The sequence below is a fragment of the Myxine glutinosa genome, chromosome 2 (genome assembly GCF_964187855.1).
Source record: "Myxine glutinosa chromosome 2, kmMyxGlut1.1, whole genome shotgun sequence".
NCBI classification, from domain to species: domain Eukaryota; kingdom Metazoa; phylum Chordata; class Myxini; order Myxiniformes; family Myxinidae; genus Myxine; species Myxine glutinosa.
The window spans coordinates 182,879,617-182,894,935 of NC_136262.1; the positions used below are offsets into that span (position 1 = coordinate 182,879,617).

Below are 15,319 nucleotides of genomic sequence, written 5' to 3' on the forward strand. Positions count from 1 at the left end.
TCTTTACCATCGGGAGAGTTAAAAGTAGTATATAACATAGTTAAACAAGAGCAATGCGACTGTGTCGCCAATATGCCTCCGCATAGTCCCACAACGGGTAGATGCCCTCTTTCACTGTCCTAAAAATAAACAAGTTTGATTTAATCCTTTCAGCTGTTTTGAAGCATCACATTTTCACCAGCCTTCATAGGTTTCACTTCGATCGGCGAAGCGCTTTCAGAGAAGGGATTTTTTTTGAAATATCGGCTTTCAAGCTAATATGGCTGCCACACTACATGAAAAATGTACACACTGCATATGTATGGGTAGAGGATCACGTTTGTGAAGTGTCGTGTTGATCGGATAAGGTTCGTTTTTCTAACCAAGATGGCTGCCAAACCACATGACCTATGATGTCATTATTTTCAAAATATATGCAACAGTGGTGCTAGATGATATTTGTAAAATTTCACATCGATAGGGTAAATGGTTTCAGAGATATAATTTTTTTTATTTCCCTGCAATCCAATATGGCTGCCACACTGTGTGACCAATGATGTTTTCATGATCTTTTAATCGCCATGCCTAGTCAATGGCACACGTAAAGTTTCGAGTCCATCGTTTTGGTGGTTTGGGAGAAGATGTTTTTATAAGGTTTTCGGTTAAATCCAATATGGCTGCCAAACCATGTGACCTATGATGTCATAAATGTAATATTTAAATACAAATGGGTCATCGATCATGTGCATGCAATTTCAGATTTTTAGGATAAGGAATTGGATTAAAACATTTTTTCCTGGTATACCACTTCACCTATGATGTCATCATTATCATGCTTTTGTTCCACATTCGGAGTACTTGATAATGTGCCAAGTTTCAAATTTTTCCATTCAGCGGTTTCTGAGAAATAAAATTTTCATTATTTGTGTTTATTCCAAGATGGCGGCCATACCACGTGACCTATGACCTCACAATTGTGATAAAAACATTCTGCATGGGTGTCACTCCTACCCTAAAAGTTTCGTCTTAATCAGACTTATGGTTGCTGAGAAAAACGAGGTATAGCCCGGACAGATGAACGGATGGACAACCCGAAAACACAATGCTTCCAGCCACCTTCGAGGGTGGAGGCATAAAAAGTTGTGGACGAATTATGACTAAACTTGGTGGACGAGTTTGTTAGGTGACGAGAACAAGCCCATTAGATTTTGGTTCAGGTCCGAATCCAGATTCGGCCTATCAGTGAGATAGAAACCATAAACTGTTCAGCCTGGCGGAGGTATGCGCTCCACTGAGTGTCGTTCTAGTTAAATCCCTGGTGTTGGGCTAGCGGCTAGGGTGCCGGCTTAGGATCCTAGGATCCTGGGTTCGAATCTCGGTCGATCGCCGAATTAATGCCAGGGGGGTTGACTCAGCCTGTCATCCTTCCGAGGTCGGCTAATTGAGTACCAGTTCACTGGTAATTCCCTGTTTGTCGTTGAAGGCGGCAAAAAGGGTTGGCGTCAGGAAGGGCATCCGGCCGTAAAACATTGCTTCAAAAAGGGGACCAAAAAACAACAACTACCACGGTCCCCGAAAAGGCCAACCCCCGCTTTGCGGGGAAAAATGGCCTCTAAACGGTGGTTTTAATGACGTCATAGGACACATGGTATGGCCGCTATCTTGGAAAACACCTTCGACTTTGCCCCTCGATATCTCTGAAACGGCTCAATGGAAAAATTGAGGCATGGCTCATTCTAAAGAACTCTGCAATGGGACCAAAAAACATGTGTATTTACGATATTAAAAGTGCTAACATTACGAAGTTAGAATGCGACAAATAGACCCCTTGATGCCACGAATATTATATTTATTTACATGACCGTGGTTTAAATAAAATTTAGGTTCAAAAAAAATTCAGCGTCATATGTCAAATCCCCACATACACCATATTGTTTTTCGTGAAAACACGAAAACCCCTTTTTCTCTGGAACGGCTGAACAGATCGAGCCCAAACTTTGCTTGCTGAATCGCATGCCCATGACAAACAAAAAGTTCCCGCATGATGATGTCGTACGTCATTGTTCAGGAGTTATGACGTTTTTAAGCATAAATTTAAATCCTATCTCCACCCTAATCTTTGAAGATATTGACTGGGAACTTTACACAAACGTTCCCCATGTGGGAAGGTTAAAACTTTTATTTTCTCTGCAATAGTTGGACTGATTGACAGGAAATTTTCACCACAGGAGCACCTCTGCCTGTGGAATATTTTAATCGTAATTATGATGTCACACGCCACGTGGTACAGGCACCGTCTTGGAAAAACCGAAAAACTTTGCACCTCTATATCTAAAAAAAGTGTTGCACAGAGAAAATTGAGACATGTCTCATTGTAAAGAATTCTCCATGCAGAATAACATATATGAATGATGATGTCATAGGTCCCTCCATGACGACGACATAATTCGACAAGTAAAAAGCTTCATCCGATAAGGATGAAATTTCTTGAGCATCATCATCAATATAAATTGATGCAGAAAAAAAATTATAATGACGTAGGTCCCGTGGTTCGGCCGCCATATTGTAAGTGGAAAGCCTGAAAAACCACTAAAAACACATTTTCTCTGAAATGACTGAACAGATCGAGGCCAAACTTTGCAGGCAGAATCGCATACCCATGACAAACCAAAAGTTCAGCGAGCATGACATCATAAGTCACATGGTTTAGGAGCTATTACATTTTGAAGCATAAACCTTTAAAACCTAGGTCCTCCGTCATTTTTGATCATATCGTATGGAGACGTCACAATTATGTTCCACATGTCGGCATGCATAGACGCCCTTTTGGAATTTGCGATAGCTCACATGGATTGGCAGCTGTAACTAATTGAACTAAAATCTTTAAAAAATTATATCTCTTGAACCACTTCATTGATCGACATGAAACTTTATAATAGAGTAGAACTCATGAAGTGGAATAAGTGCGCAAAATTTCAAGATGATTGGATTTACGGTCTGGAAGCTATAAGTTATTGTGTGAAGACGAAGAAGAAGAAACTCTGCAAGAGGTTCTCATGCCATGTCACGGATTATGGCAGTGCGATTTTTCAGGTTTATTTTCTTTAAAAATCATTTTCTCTGCAATGGTTTGACCGATGGACAGGAAATTTTCACCAAAGGAGCCCTCGGCATGCAGAATTTGTAATGGTAAATATGACGTTGTAGGTGACGTGGTACTGGCCCCATTTTGGAAAAACCGAAAAACTTTGCACCTCTGTATCTCCAAAAGCGCTGCGTAGAAAAGATTGAGACATGGCTCATTCTAAAGAACTATCCATGGACAATAACCCCTGTGAATGATGTCAGAGGTGCCTCCATTATGATGTCATAATTTGACGAGTACAAAACTTCATCCGAACAGGATGAAATTTATTGAGCATCATCTAGGGATAAATTGATGGAGTGAAAAAAAATTGTGTGTGTGTGTGTGTGTGTGCGTGTGTGTGCGTGCGTGCGTGTGTGCGTGTGTGTGCGTGCGTGCGTGTGTGTGTGTGTGTAATAATAATAATATGAAAGCAGGAAGGTGGAGGAAACCGGTCATCACTGCCAGCAGTTATAAAGTGGCAGTTCTAGTTTGCTTTTGTTCTCTCCATTGATATATTTATTTTTGGTCTTGATAATGTGGTTCCAAAATGCAATCTTTATTTTGATTTCATTCTTTCATTGTTAACACAAGTGTCTTTAGTCTTGATTGATAATGAAGTCTTTTCTGTGTATGGTATGGAAACTGAATTTGCATTGTATTTAAATTGCACATCTTTATTTTGTGGTTGATCTACCAATTGTGGAATCGGATTATCATAGAAAATTAGGATAGTAACACGATTATAAACTCTGTTTTTGTAAATTACCCCCATCACGAGCCTTGTACTTCTTCCTTGTGTGAGACATAAAAGGTATTACAAAATAATGTTGTTGGTGTTTTCATAGATGAACACGTACCCTCTAACCAAGACAATATTCTGAGCTGGCTCTTTCGTAAGTGAACGGACTGTGGGACCCCGAGGTCAGACCAGACACTCGTTGACACGATGAGCATTTATCTTGCAATTATTACATCCATTTTGTTGTTGTTTTGTGCACAAGTGAAGTTGGCCCAATATGTGGTGAAAAGTTGTACATAGCACTGTACATGAGATTTCTGTTGATACCAACCGCATGAGATGGAAATTTGTGTAAAAATGTGATGGTTAGGCAAGTGTTATTGATAGCACTTTGATGCAATTTAAATTTGACAAATAAAGGACATTTATCAAATATCATCCACGTGTGCTTGTTTCGAAGTAAAAGATTGTAACTATTCATTGTTTTATTCCAAAATCCTGTGGTGTTTGTACCCTGCACCCATGGAGGTAATTTTCTTTTTTGTTTAAGCTCAGACTGGACAGCAAACACCATTAGGGATGACTGGATGCACCTGCAGGGTCACGGACCAAACAGGCCTTAGAGTGCAGTGTCTTCGCTGTCCTCTTGCACTCCAAACACTTTCTCGGCTGTGGCTTTTCCGTCGTACTTCGGTAGTCTGCCTCCAAAGTCTTCTGGCAAAATGTCCGGATCAAACTCGATGTAGAAATCATCCAGATTATTGCTGTGTACATGTATCTGCACAAGGACAGTGAGACATTGATCTGCATTTGTAACAATGAATGTATGAGCTAAAAAGTTTTATACTGCAGGGCTTCTAATGTCCTCCATACATTGAAGCATACATACTCCAGGTAATGTCAAAGCATACATTGAAGGACACTATAATATCCCTGTTCAGTAGTTTATTTCCTTATTCTGTGTATTAGGTTTGAACCCTGGTGTTGGGCTCGCGGCTAGGGTGCCAGCTTAGGATCCTAGGATCCTGGGTTCGAATCCCGGTCGATCGCTGAATTAACGCCAGGGCGGTTGACTCAGCCTGTCATCCTTCCGAGGTCGGCTAATTTGAGTACCAGTTCACTGGTAATTCCCTGTTTGTCATTAAAGGCGGCAAAAAGGGTTGGCGTCAGGAAGGGCATCCGACCGTAAAACATTGCTTCAAAAAGGGGACCGAAAAACAACAACAACCACGGTCCCCGAAAAAGGCCAACCCCCGCTTGCGGGGAAAAAATGTCCTCTAAAGGTGTTTTTTTTCTTTTTTTTCTGTGTATTAGGTTAAGGCGTTGTCTTCCATTAAAATGACACTCCATTGCACCAAGTGAAATAAGATAGATTCCCTTCATTCTTCATTCCCATTCCCAAAACCTCCATTTCCCCTTTCGTCATGGCCAAGCCTCGTTTGCCAATATTACATCCCCTCCAAAACCACCATTGAACATGTGCTCGGGTCGGGGAAGAAAGGTGTGCCCGCCCGTCGTCATCAAGGGCGGAGCCAAAGGGTCGCGCGACCAACCAGGGCCGAGGTGAGCACACCGATGGGCGTGTCCTAAAGGCCGGCGGCTTGATCGCCGGAGGCGTTATAAAAGGGCGTGCGCAAGGTCCTACGAGGGAGAGAAGGTTCAAGGTAAATTACAAGCAGTTGCGCCAGAGACGGCAGACGCGTCCTGAGGTGGGCCAGAGAAGCAGCTTTGGCTCCACAAGCAGCGTTGACTCCACCAGGCAGCTTCAACCCGTTACCCCGCGGGAACCAGATAGCGGTGGCATCGGTGGCCGTCGAGGTCCAGCCGATGTCCCGTGCGGGATCAAGCCCGAACCATCTGCCCCAGCTGAACCTTCCCATTCCTCCTTCCAGCATTCATTCCTGCCATTCCATCCTTCTTGTGTACGTGAGTTTGTTCTGTTTGTTCTGTCCTGGGTTAATTAAGACTGCATAGGTAAGCTAGCGATTTTCACTGTGTCCTTCTGGTCCGTCCCTCTGTCTATTTTATATTATTATCTTTCCTTCTCCTTGGTTTCTTTGAGCCTGTAAATATAAATAAATTATATTCGTATTTCCAACCTTTTTGTCTTCTTCTTCTTCTTCTTCTTCACATCCGTGTCGCTTTTGTCTTTTCCATATTGAATATCTGTGGCGCGATCCGGCCAACGTTCGGGGATCGGGTGAATCGGGGAAACTGTTAGGTCGCGGTGCCATCCGCTCGGCAAACCAACATCCTTAACCGCGGACCGTAACAATTGGTAGTCAGGAGTTGGGATTCGGACCTGGGACTAAATTTATTTAGCCCAAATTATGGAACACCAATTGTACTATTGGCGGTAACAATTGCGAAAGGAGTATCAGGAGCGGAATGTATATATTCCTTCCTGCATTAAGTATTATTAGTCATCAATAGTAAAGAAGAAGACCACTCCTTTCGCATCTTCAGATGCATAGGCCTGACAAAGCAGTTTCCTCGGCTATTGGGGACAATCCTGGACGGGTCACCACTACGACACAGGATACTCGAACGGCTCGTTCTTCCCAGTAAGGTGGTACTCATTTTGCTGACCTCAGAAGGATGACAAGCTGCGTCAACACACCTGGTGTTGATCAACGGCATGATGGGCTCGAACTCAAGACCCTAAGATCTTAAGCTAGACACCTTAACCATTAAGCCAACACCAGGCTTCATCAATAGTGAAGCGTTTAATAATGTTGCATGATACAAATACATATAAATGATTGTGATTCTGCAGAATTTTTTGGTTCACGAGTTATCAAACAGAGTGACCACTATATTCGTCATGGGTTTCTGTCTGTGTGTCTGTCTGTCCGCAGCATAACTACCCGATGACATCATCCGATCTTGATGAAACTTGGGTGGGAGGTTGATCTCATGATCTCGTTGTGTCCTGCCTAGAGTGGGCGTATTGCGCCCATTGTGGGCGGAGCAACGCCCGAAAAGATGTCTTTTTAGGGGATAATCGAGTTCAAGTTGCATCTTCGCCGAGGGAGTTGGTGGAATCTGACAAGGGTTTCGATATGTGGTTAGGGCCAATGTCATGTGTCTAGCCCCACGTAGCTCGATTTTTCGTTTTCGCGTCAAGGTCACAAAATTTAGAAAAGTCGATTTTTGATGGGTTTATTACATTGTTCGCTTCCTGATAGGGTGAAATGTCGTACATGATCTTATATTATCACATACATCATGAAATACAAGTTTTCCAACAAATTTCAGAATCTTTGAACTTTGAAGGTCACAAAGGTCAAATTTTCAAAGTTGTCGGAATCGAACCGAATTTTCGGTATTGTGTATTAGCACGCAGCGCATTGGGGCCCTTTGTAAATAGGCATGTACACCACATGTCGGGGGCCAACACCTGCCACGTGGGCCCCCGAACCCCCCCCAGACGGCCTGTTTCGGTTATAGCCCGTCCTTTGTCATTGAATACTGCTCACTCGTGAACCATCGTCGTCTCCTGACTTGTTTTTTTAAATTCTGTTATGTGGTCATTCATTGTATGAATAAATCTTTGAATAAAATTGTTCATTTGAGGTATTCACAGCGTGAGTCAGCCAAGTGAGTGAGTCAGTCAGGGTGTATGTAAACACTCGGAACTTCTCCAAAACTAGACTATTTCAATAAGAACTTTGCACGACAGAGGATGCCCAGTCAGCGTCTGTCTTTGGAGGCCTCTTGAGATGGTGACTTTGGAGGCCTCCCAACCCTTCTGAGATGGAGACTTCTGCTTCTTGTTCCCAAACTTCCTAAGATGGTGACCTCCACCTTGTTCCCAAACTTTCTAAAATGGCGACTCTTCTTCTTCTTGTTCCAAACCTCCAAAGATGGAAATAACTACAACATGAAGATTGTAATGCCTACTGTATAAGGTTGTATGATAAGAGCATGCAAAGTAAATTAAAGATCGTCACCCGTTCAAGGATCTTGGTCTTCAGGAAAGGTTTAACGATGTTGTAGGTCATTTTGAAATACCAGGGCTCGTGAATGAAGTGAATCGCCTTGAATCGTGCTGGGAAGGTGTCCTGTATGATCAAAAAGGTCAAAACATTTCAGTATATAGTAAATAAAATACATTTTGTATATTTCAAGTGGAGTTCAGAAAGCATTATTAAGCTTTTCCTTCAGTACTTGATTCCCCTTGAACCATAAATAACTAAAAGTGAAATGGCCTGGTCCTGTACATTGATATTTCTTCAAGCTTGAGTAACTAGGAAATGTTTTCTGTGGATTTAAAGTGATGAAATATGTAGGTGAACTCTCTGTGTAATATATTTTAAATGAGTGCATGCAAGGCCAGATAACTTGTGCAGGTTTCCCCAGGGATGGTCATGCCTGAAGCATATCGACCATCTTCTTCAGCTCCCAAGGTGTAATGCTGGATGCTTGCTGCAAGGTGAAGCCCTGGAAGTTCTCAATGATACAGAAGCCGTTTATCTGTGTCTCCTCGTTCTCCAAAAGTTTTTCAAGCAGCGCACAGTATGCTTGAAGAATCTGCGGTGAAACCAGACAGATGCGTTATTGGAGATCGTGTGAGGATGAACAAACATATATATGGGGTCCTTGTGGATCAAATGTGTGCTCACTCGTACAAACTCATTTTGCTGCTTAGACCAACTTGTGCAACAGCTCCGTGCTACGTCATAAGGGAGCCATATATAAATTATATACACACTGGGAAGAAGGGAATGTGGAGGGAGGGATGGGAGGTGTTTGGGCTGGTGCAGGTGGCTTATTTTGGGCAGCATTTATTCAAATAGCAATGTTTGAAAAGTCCTTATTACCCCACGTGCATGTGAAGGGAAAAGAGGAGTTAAGCAATCTGTCATGTGCGTACGTACGTACGTGTCTGACTGTTTGCATATTATTAAGAGCGTACATTGAAAATCATTAAACGGAGGAAATTGAAACTTTACCACATGTTACATGACCATTTGATGGAGAGTACATCGAAAATCGTTCAACGGAGGAAATTGAAACTTTACTACATGTTACATGACCATTTGATATAGCGCATATTGAGCATGCATCGGAAACCGTTCAACGGAGGAAATTGAAACTTTACCACGTTACATGACCATTTGATATAGCGCATATTGAGCATGCATCGGAAACCGTTCAACGGAGGAAATTGAAACTTTCCCACATGTCGCATGACAATTTGATATAGCGCATAATGAGCGTGCATCGAAAAAAGTATTTACTTCTTGTTTGTTTTAACTTATTTCCATCCATGCAGTTCGCTAATTTTTCGCTGAAATAATCGATTCTACAAGCCAGGTAGAATCACGAGTTGTACCACGTGACATCCTATGTGATGATAATATGATCTTGTGATGGACAATCTGTTCTGTTATGAATGTAATTATACAAGTTGTGGTCCAAATAATAAAATAATCTACGTGTCGACATGCATATGTCATGTAACATTACATATGTGGAACCACACATAATCATGAGTGGATCATGTATTACATGCATGAAAGTAATATTACTACTGCAGAAAACTATGAAATGTCATGCAATGTGACATGTTATAGGGATGATTTGTTTCGGTAGAAGCAAGCTGAGATAAGAAACCTTGTCTGTGGCTCAGCATACCTGGTGCATTAAAAGAGGTAAGTTATTAAAAAGCTAGGCTCAGCAAAGGCTCTTGAGGGTCTAATGGGGGTCTTGATGGGTGAAATGGGGTTTTTATGATGGTCTTGTTGGGTTAAAGTGTCTAGGGGATAAAGTGTAAAGGATCTTGAGGGTCTAAGGTGTCAAGGGTCATGAGGGTTAAATGGTGTAAAGTGTCTAATGGTATTGAGAGGTTAAACTTTAAAGGGTCTAAAGTTAAAGCTCTGATGGTCGAAGGGTCTAAAATGTTTAGGGTCTGACGGTCTAAAGTCAAAGGTCTTTAAAAGGTCCAAGGGATCTTAACAGTCTCAAAGTTACGTTCCAATATAACGTATTCGACACTTGCATGAAACATGCAACACATGAACGGTTGAGGAACTACATGGCGCCTATCGTTTAGTTTGCCTATTTTCTAATATTCTCGCCTGGTATTTTGATTTTAGCACAGGGAGTGCAGCTGAGTTTCTCAGTAGTCATTTAAATGTGTTTTGTGCATTGTTCCTCAATCAGAGAGAGAGTGCTGCCCCGAGTTTCCATTAAATCCAAATGATAAGGCAGCTAATTTCAACAAATTGCACGTTATGTAACAAATGTGAAAGTGAAATGTAGTGAGTGATGAACCACTGTAGGGAAAAGCTCAGCGTCCTGTTTTCTGCTGAACCTCATCATGTCTGCCCTTGTCGCCCTTCCACCTTCACCCACACTTTCGCTAAACCAGGCCATTAAACGCAACAAAACAACATCCAATGAGACCTCATCTGAACAAGGTCATCGAATAACTACATCAGCAAAAAGATTTGCATTTAGACCTCATCAAATGTGATTTCCTGGCAGTCCCAGTGCTCAATGTTGAAAAGGAGAATGACACGACCTTTCCGGTCCCGTGTAGGTAACACCCCCGGGTAACCAGCCTCCACTGTGCTCCGAACAGCCTCCTGGGATACGTTTTCAAAAAGCTCTGGATACTGATCTCGGAACTGTACGTAACCTGCGCACACAATCCCTCAGATTTAGCTTTTTGTGTAAATGTACAAATCCTCAATAAACTATGCCACCTCCTCATTTACAAACAATAATCTATACCACCGCCTCCTCGACAAACAGTAAACTAAACTCCCTCCCCACCCCACCCCCACCTCCCTCAACACCCGCTCCTCCCCTCCACTCACTCCCTGTATAAATTCTCGGTAAACTATACCACTCAGCAGGGAAAGGCCTGGTGTGCCGCCTCTATCCTAAACGATTATAAGACCACGAGTATAAAGCCCGTCAAAAATGACGGGTTGGAACAGTTGTTTACAGTACAGTGGCGTGAGCAGGCCGACGTCTGGGCCTAGTGTCAGGGATGCTTATATCATTTTTATTTGTTAAGACATCCTACAGACGTAAATGAACACTCGTTCGAACTTTGCACGTCACGTTCAGCGAATTTCACCTCCCTGTACCTTGTATTTATTGTGATTTTAAAAAACCGCTTCCATACACCGACCTTGAGGCTCAGTTTGCAAGCCACCGTCGACAATTCCAATGTAAGAGACATAATTACTCTTCTTTTGGGTCTTCCGAGTCCTCGGGGTCTTTTGGGTGTTCAAGCTTTTTTGTATCCTTGGGATATTTTGGGTCTTTTTTGTCCTCTGGGTCTTTTGTGTCCTCTGGGTCATTTGGGCCATCAGGGTCATTTGAGTATTTTGGGTCCTCTGGATCTTTGGGGTCCTCGGGTCTTTTCGGTCATCTGGGTCTTTGGGGTATTTTGAGTCTTTGGGGGTAATTTGGGTATTTGGGATCCACTGCGCCTTCAGGGTCTTTAAGGGTCTTTTTGGTGTTTTGGATTGACATCCTACAGACGTAAATGATCACTCAGTTTACTCTGCGCACTTTGCACGACACGTTCAACGAATTTCACCTCCCTACGCCGTGTATTTATTGTAATTTAAAAAAAACCGCTTCGTACACCGACCTTGAGGCTCGGTTTGCAAGCCACCGTCTGCAATTCCAATGTAAGAGACATACTTACTCTTCTTTGGGTCTTCAGAGTCCTAAGGGTATTTTTTGGTCCTCTGGTTAATTTGGGTCTTTTGGGTGCTCAAGCTCTTTTGCATCCTTGGAATCTTCTGGTTCATTTGGGTCTTCAAGGTCTTTTAGGTCAGTTGAGTCCTTTGCGTCCTCTGCCTCTTTGGGGTCCTCGGGTCTTTTCAGTCATCTAGGTATTTTGGGTCTTTGGGGTAATTTGGGTCTTTGGGTTCCACTGGGTCCTCAGGGTCTTTAAGGGTTTTTTGGTGTTTTAGATTGTTTGGTTCTGTGGGGTCGTTAAGGGTCTTCGGGGTATTTTGAGTTTTCAGGGACTTTTTGGTCTTCCGGGTCTTTTTGGGTCTTTAAGGGTCTTTGAGATATTTTAGGTCCTTGAGGTATTTAAGGGTCTTCTGGGTCTTTTGGATATTCAGGGTATTTTTTAGTTTTCATGGTCTTTTGGGTCTTCTGGGTATTTAAGGGTCTTTGGATCTTCAGGGTATTTTGGGTCTTTGGGGTATTTTGGGTCTTTGGGGTATTTTGGGTATTTTGGGTCTTGTTGGTCTTTTGGGTATTTAAGGGTCTTGGGGTGTTTTCAGTGTTTTGGGTCTTTGGTGTCTTTATGGGTCTTTGGGGAATTTTGGGTCTTCAGGGCCTTCTGGGTTTTTGTTGTCTTTTGGGTCTTTAAGGGTCTTGCGGTCTTTGGAGTATTTTGGTTCTTCTGGATATTTAAGGGTCTTTGGGGTATTTTGGGTCTTCTGGATATTTAAGGGTCTTTGGGGTTTTTTGGGTCTCCAAGGTCTTTTGGGTGTTGTCTTTTGGGTATTTAAGGGTCTTTCAGGGTCTTTTGCATCTTTGTGGTCTTTTGGGTCTTCAATGGTATTGGTGTATTTTGGGTCTTTTGGGTCTTTAAGGATCTTAGTGTTATTTCAGTCTTTGAGTCTTCGGGTTCTTTATGGGTCTTTGGGGAATTTGGGGTCTTCAGTGTCTTTTGGGTATTTAAGAGTCTTCGGGGTCTTTTGGGTCTTCGGAGTATTTTGGGTGTTTGGGGTCAATTGGGTTTTCAATTACTTTTCTGTCTTTTGGGCCTTTGGGGACTTCTGGGTCTTCATGGTCTTTTGTGTCTTTAACAGTCTCCAGGGTAGTTTGGATCTTCGGGTATTTTGGGTATATTTGGTCTTTTGGGTCCTTAAGGTCTTAGGGTCTTACGAATTTTTTTGGGTATTTGGGGTCCTTTGGGACTTTTCAGTCTTTTTGGGTCTTTTGGGTCTTCAGTGTATTTGGGGTATTTTGGGTGTTTGGGGCCCACTGGGTCTTTTGGGTCTTCAGGGTATTTTGGATTTTCAGAGTCCTTGGTGGTCTTCTGAGTCATAGGGGTATTTTGGGTCCTTGGGGTTGTTTGGGTCTTTTGGATCCTCAGGGTCTTCAGGGTATTTTGGGTCTTTGGGGTCCATTGGGTCTTCAGGGTCTTTTTAGTCTTTTTGGTCTTTGGGGTCCTTTGGGTCTTTAGAGTCCTTTGGGTCTTCTGGGTCCTTGGGGTGTTCTAGGTCTTCATTATATTTTGTGTCTTTAACAGTCTACAGGGTATTTTGGGTCTTCAGGGTATTTTGGGTGTTTGGGGTGTATTGGGTCTCTGGGGTCTTCTGGGTCCTTGAGGTCTTTTGGGTCTTAGGGTCTTTTGGGTCCATTGGGTCTTCATGGTCTTTTCAGTCTTTTGGGTCTTCAGCGTATTTTGGGTCCTTTTTGTCATTTGGGTCCTTGGGATTGTTTGGGTATTTTGGATCCTCATGGTCTTTGGGATCCTCATGGTCTTTTGGGTCTTCAGCGTATTTTGGGTCCTTGGGATTGTTTGGGTATTTTGGATCCTCATGGTCTTTTGGATCCTCATGGTCTTTTGGGTCTTCAGGGTCTTTGGGGTCCATTGGGACTTTTCAGTCTTTTTGGGTCTTTTGGGTCTTCAGTGTATTTGGGGTATTTTGGGTGTTTGGGGCCCACTGGGTCTTTTTGGTCTTTTGGGTCTTCAGGGTATTTTGGATTTTCAGAGTCCTTGGGGGTCTTCTGAGTCATAGGGGTATTTTGGGTCCTTGGGGTTGTTTGGATCTTTTGGATCCTCAGGGTATTTTGGGTCTTTGGGGTCCATTGGGTCTTCAGGGTCTTTTTAGTCTTTTCTGTCTTTTTGGTCTTTGGGGTCCTTTGGGTCTTCAGAGACCTTTGGGTCTTCTGGGTCCTTGGGGTGTTCTAGGTCTTCATTATATTTTGTGTCTTTAACAGTCTACAGGGTATTTTGGGTCTTCAGGGTATTTTGGGTGTTTGGGGTGTATTGGGTCTCTGGGGTCTTCTGGGTCCTTGAGGTCTTTTGGGTCTTTTGGGTCCATTGGGTCTTCACGGTCTTTTCAGTCTTTTGGGTCTTCAGCGTATTTTGGGTCCTTTTTGTCATTTGGGTCCTTGGGATTGTTTGGGTATTTTGGATCCTCATGTTCTTTTGGATCCTCATGGTCTTTTGGGTCTTCAGCGTATTTTGGGTCCTTGGGATTGGGTATTTTGGATCCTCATGGTCTTTTGGATACTCATGGTCTTTTGGGTCTTCAGGTTCTTTTGGGTCTTTGGGGTCCATTGGGTCTTCAGGGTCTTTTCAGTCTTTTGGGTCTTTGGGGTCCTTTGGGGCTTTCGGGTATTTTGGGTCTTTGTGGTATTTTGGGTCTTCAGAGTCCTTGGGGTCTTCTGGGTCCTTGGGGTCTTCTAGGTCTTCATTATCTTTTGTCTTTAACAGTCTATGGGGTATTTTGGGTCTTTGGGTATTTTGAGTGTTTGGGGTACATTGGGTCTGTGGGGGCTTCTGGATCCTTGGGGTCTTTTGGGTCCTCAGAGTCTTTTAGGGCTTTTAACCGGTGGACACACAGTCGTGTTCAAAGATTGCCCCTTAAACCACTCCCCCCCTTCCCCGCCCCCCCCCCCTCTCACTCAAATCCCTCCTGAAGCACTACTCAAAGCCTTTAATAGCCCACTACTCAAAGCCTAGCCTTATGAAGGGACACACACACACACACACACACACACACACACACACACACACACACACACACACACACACACACACACACACACACACACAATCTCACACAATCTCACACACACACACACACACACACACACACATTGTGTTTTATATGGCAAATTACTCGCCTCTCAGAAGATCATAAGCTTTGTGAATGTCAAACTTGCGGGCACGGACGAAGCGCAATAGATAGGCGTCGTTGCGGTCACGTGTTCGAGCTTCAGCAGAACGAGCCAGGGGGTCTTCAGGTACCGTCTGTGCCTTGGACGTGATGAGTTGTCGCAGAGATTGAGGAGCGGATTTACGAAGACCCTCAGTTTCACCAAGTTCCCTTAATGCCTGTTGGGGATCCATGGAATCGGAAAGCAAAGCTCCAAAAACAAGGATATAAAGGTGTGGAGGTGAAAACAACATACATGAACATACAAGGCAATTTAGAATGCTCTCAAGTTTACAAATAGACTCGAGATGATTGAATGACGATACAAGGTGATCGATTTGAATGTATAGCATGATTGATTGCTTTGAATATCAAGATGGTTGATTTGAATATCAAGATTTATTTATTGGAATATCGAGCATGATTGATTTGAATTTCAAAGTGATTTGATACAAGGTAATTGATTAAAATATCTAACATTATTGATTGATTTGAATATCAAGATTTATTTATTGGAATATCGAGCATGATTGATTTGAATTTCAAAGTGATTTGATACAAGGTAATTGATTAAAATATCTAACATTTTATTGA

General features: G+C 42.8%; 2 protein-coding genes across 3 annotated transcripts in view; one reads left to right on the forward strand and one right to left on the reverse strand.

The window, feature by feature from the left end:
* Positions 1-4,283, forward strand: part of HAX1 (HCLS1 associated protein X-1) — a 28,157-nt gene extending 23,874 nt beyond the window's left edge. Inside the window, exon 7 of the mRNA XM_068106645.2 lies at positions 3,952-4,283. Coding sequence (XP_067962746.2) covers positions 3,952-4,007 — 56 coding nt within the window. The 3' untranslated portion in view covers positions 4,008-4,283. The remainder of the gene's footprint in view (positions 1-3,951) is intronic.
* Positions 4,072-15,319, reverse strand: part of RLBP1 (retinaldehyde binding protein 1) — a 31,316-nt gene continuing 20,068 nt past the window's right edge. The window contains exons 4-8 of one of the 2 annotated variants that reach the window (XM_078772031.1): positions 14,694-14,936; positions 10,313-10,491; positions 8,220-8,378; positions 7,799-7,909; positions 4,072-4,623 (exon numbers count right to left, since the gene is read on the reverse strand). In XM_078772031.1, the coding sequence (XP_078628157.1) occupies positions 4,465-4,623; positions 7,799-7,909; positions 8,220-8,378; positions 10,313-10,491; positions 14,694-14,919 (834 nt within the window). In that variant the 5' untranslated portion in view covers positions 14,920-14,936 and the 3' untranslated portion in view covers positions 4,072-4,464. The remainder of the gene's footprint in view (positions 4,624-7,798; positions 7,910-8,219; positions 8,379-10,312; positions 10,492-14,693; positions 14,937-15,319) is intronic. The other variant, XM_078772032.1, reaches the window with a different exon arrangement.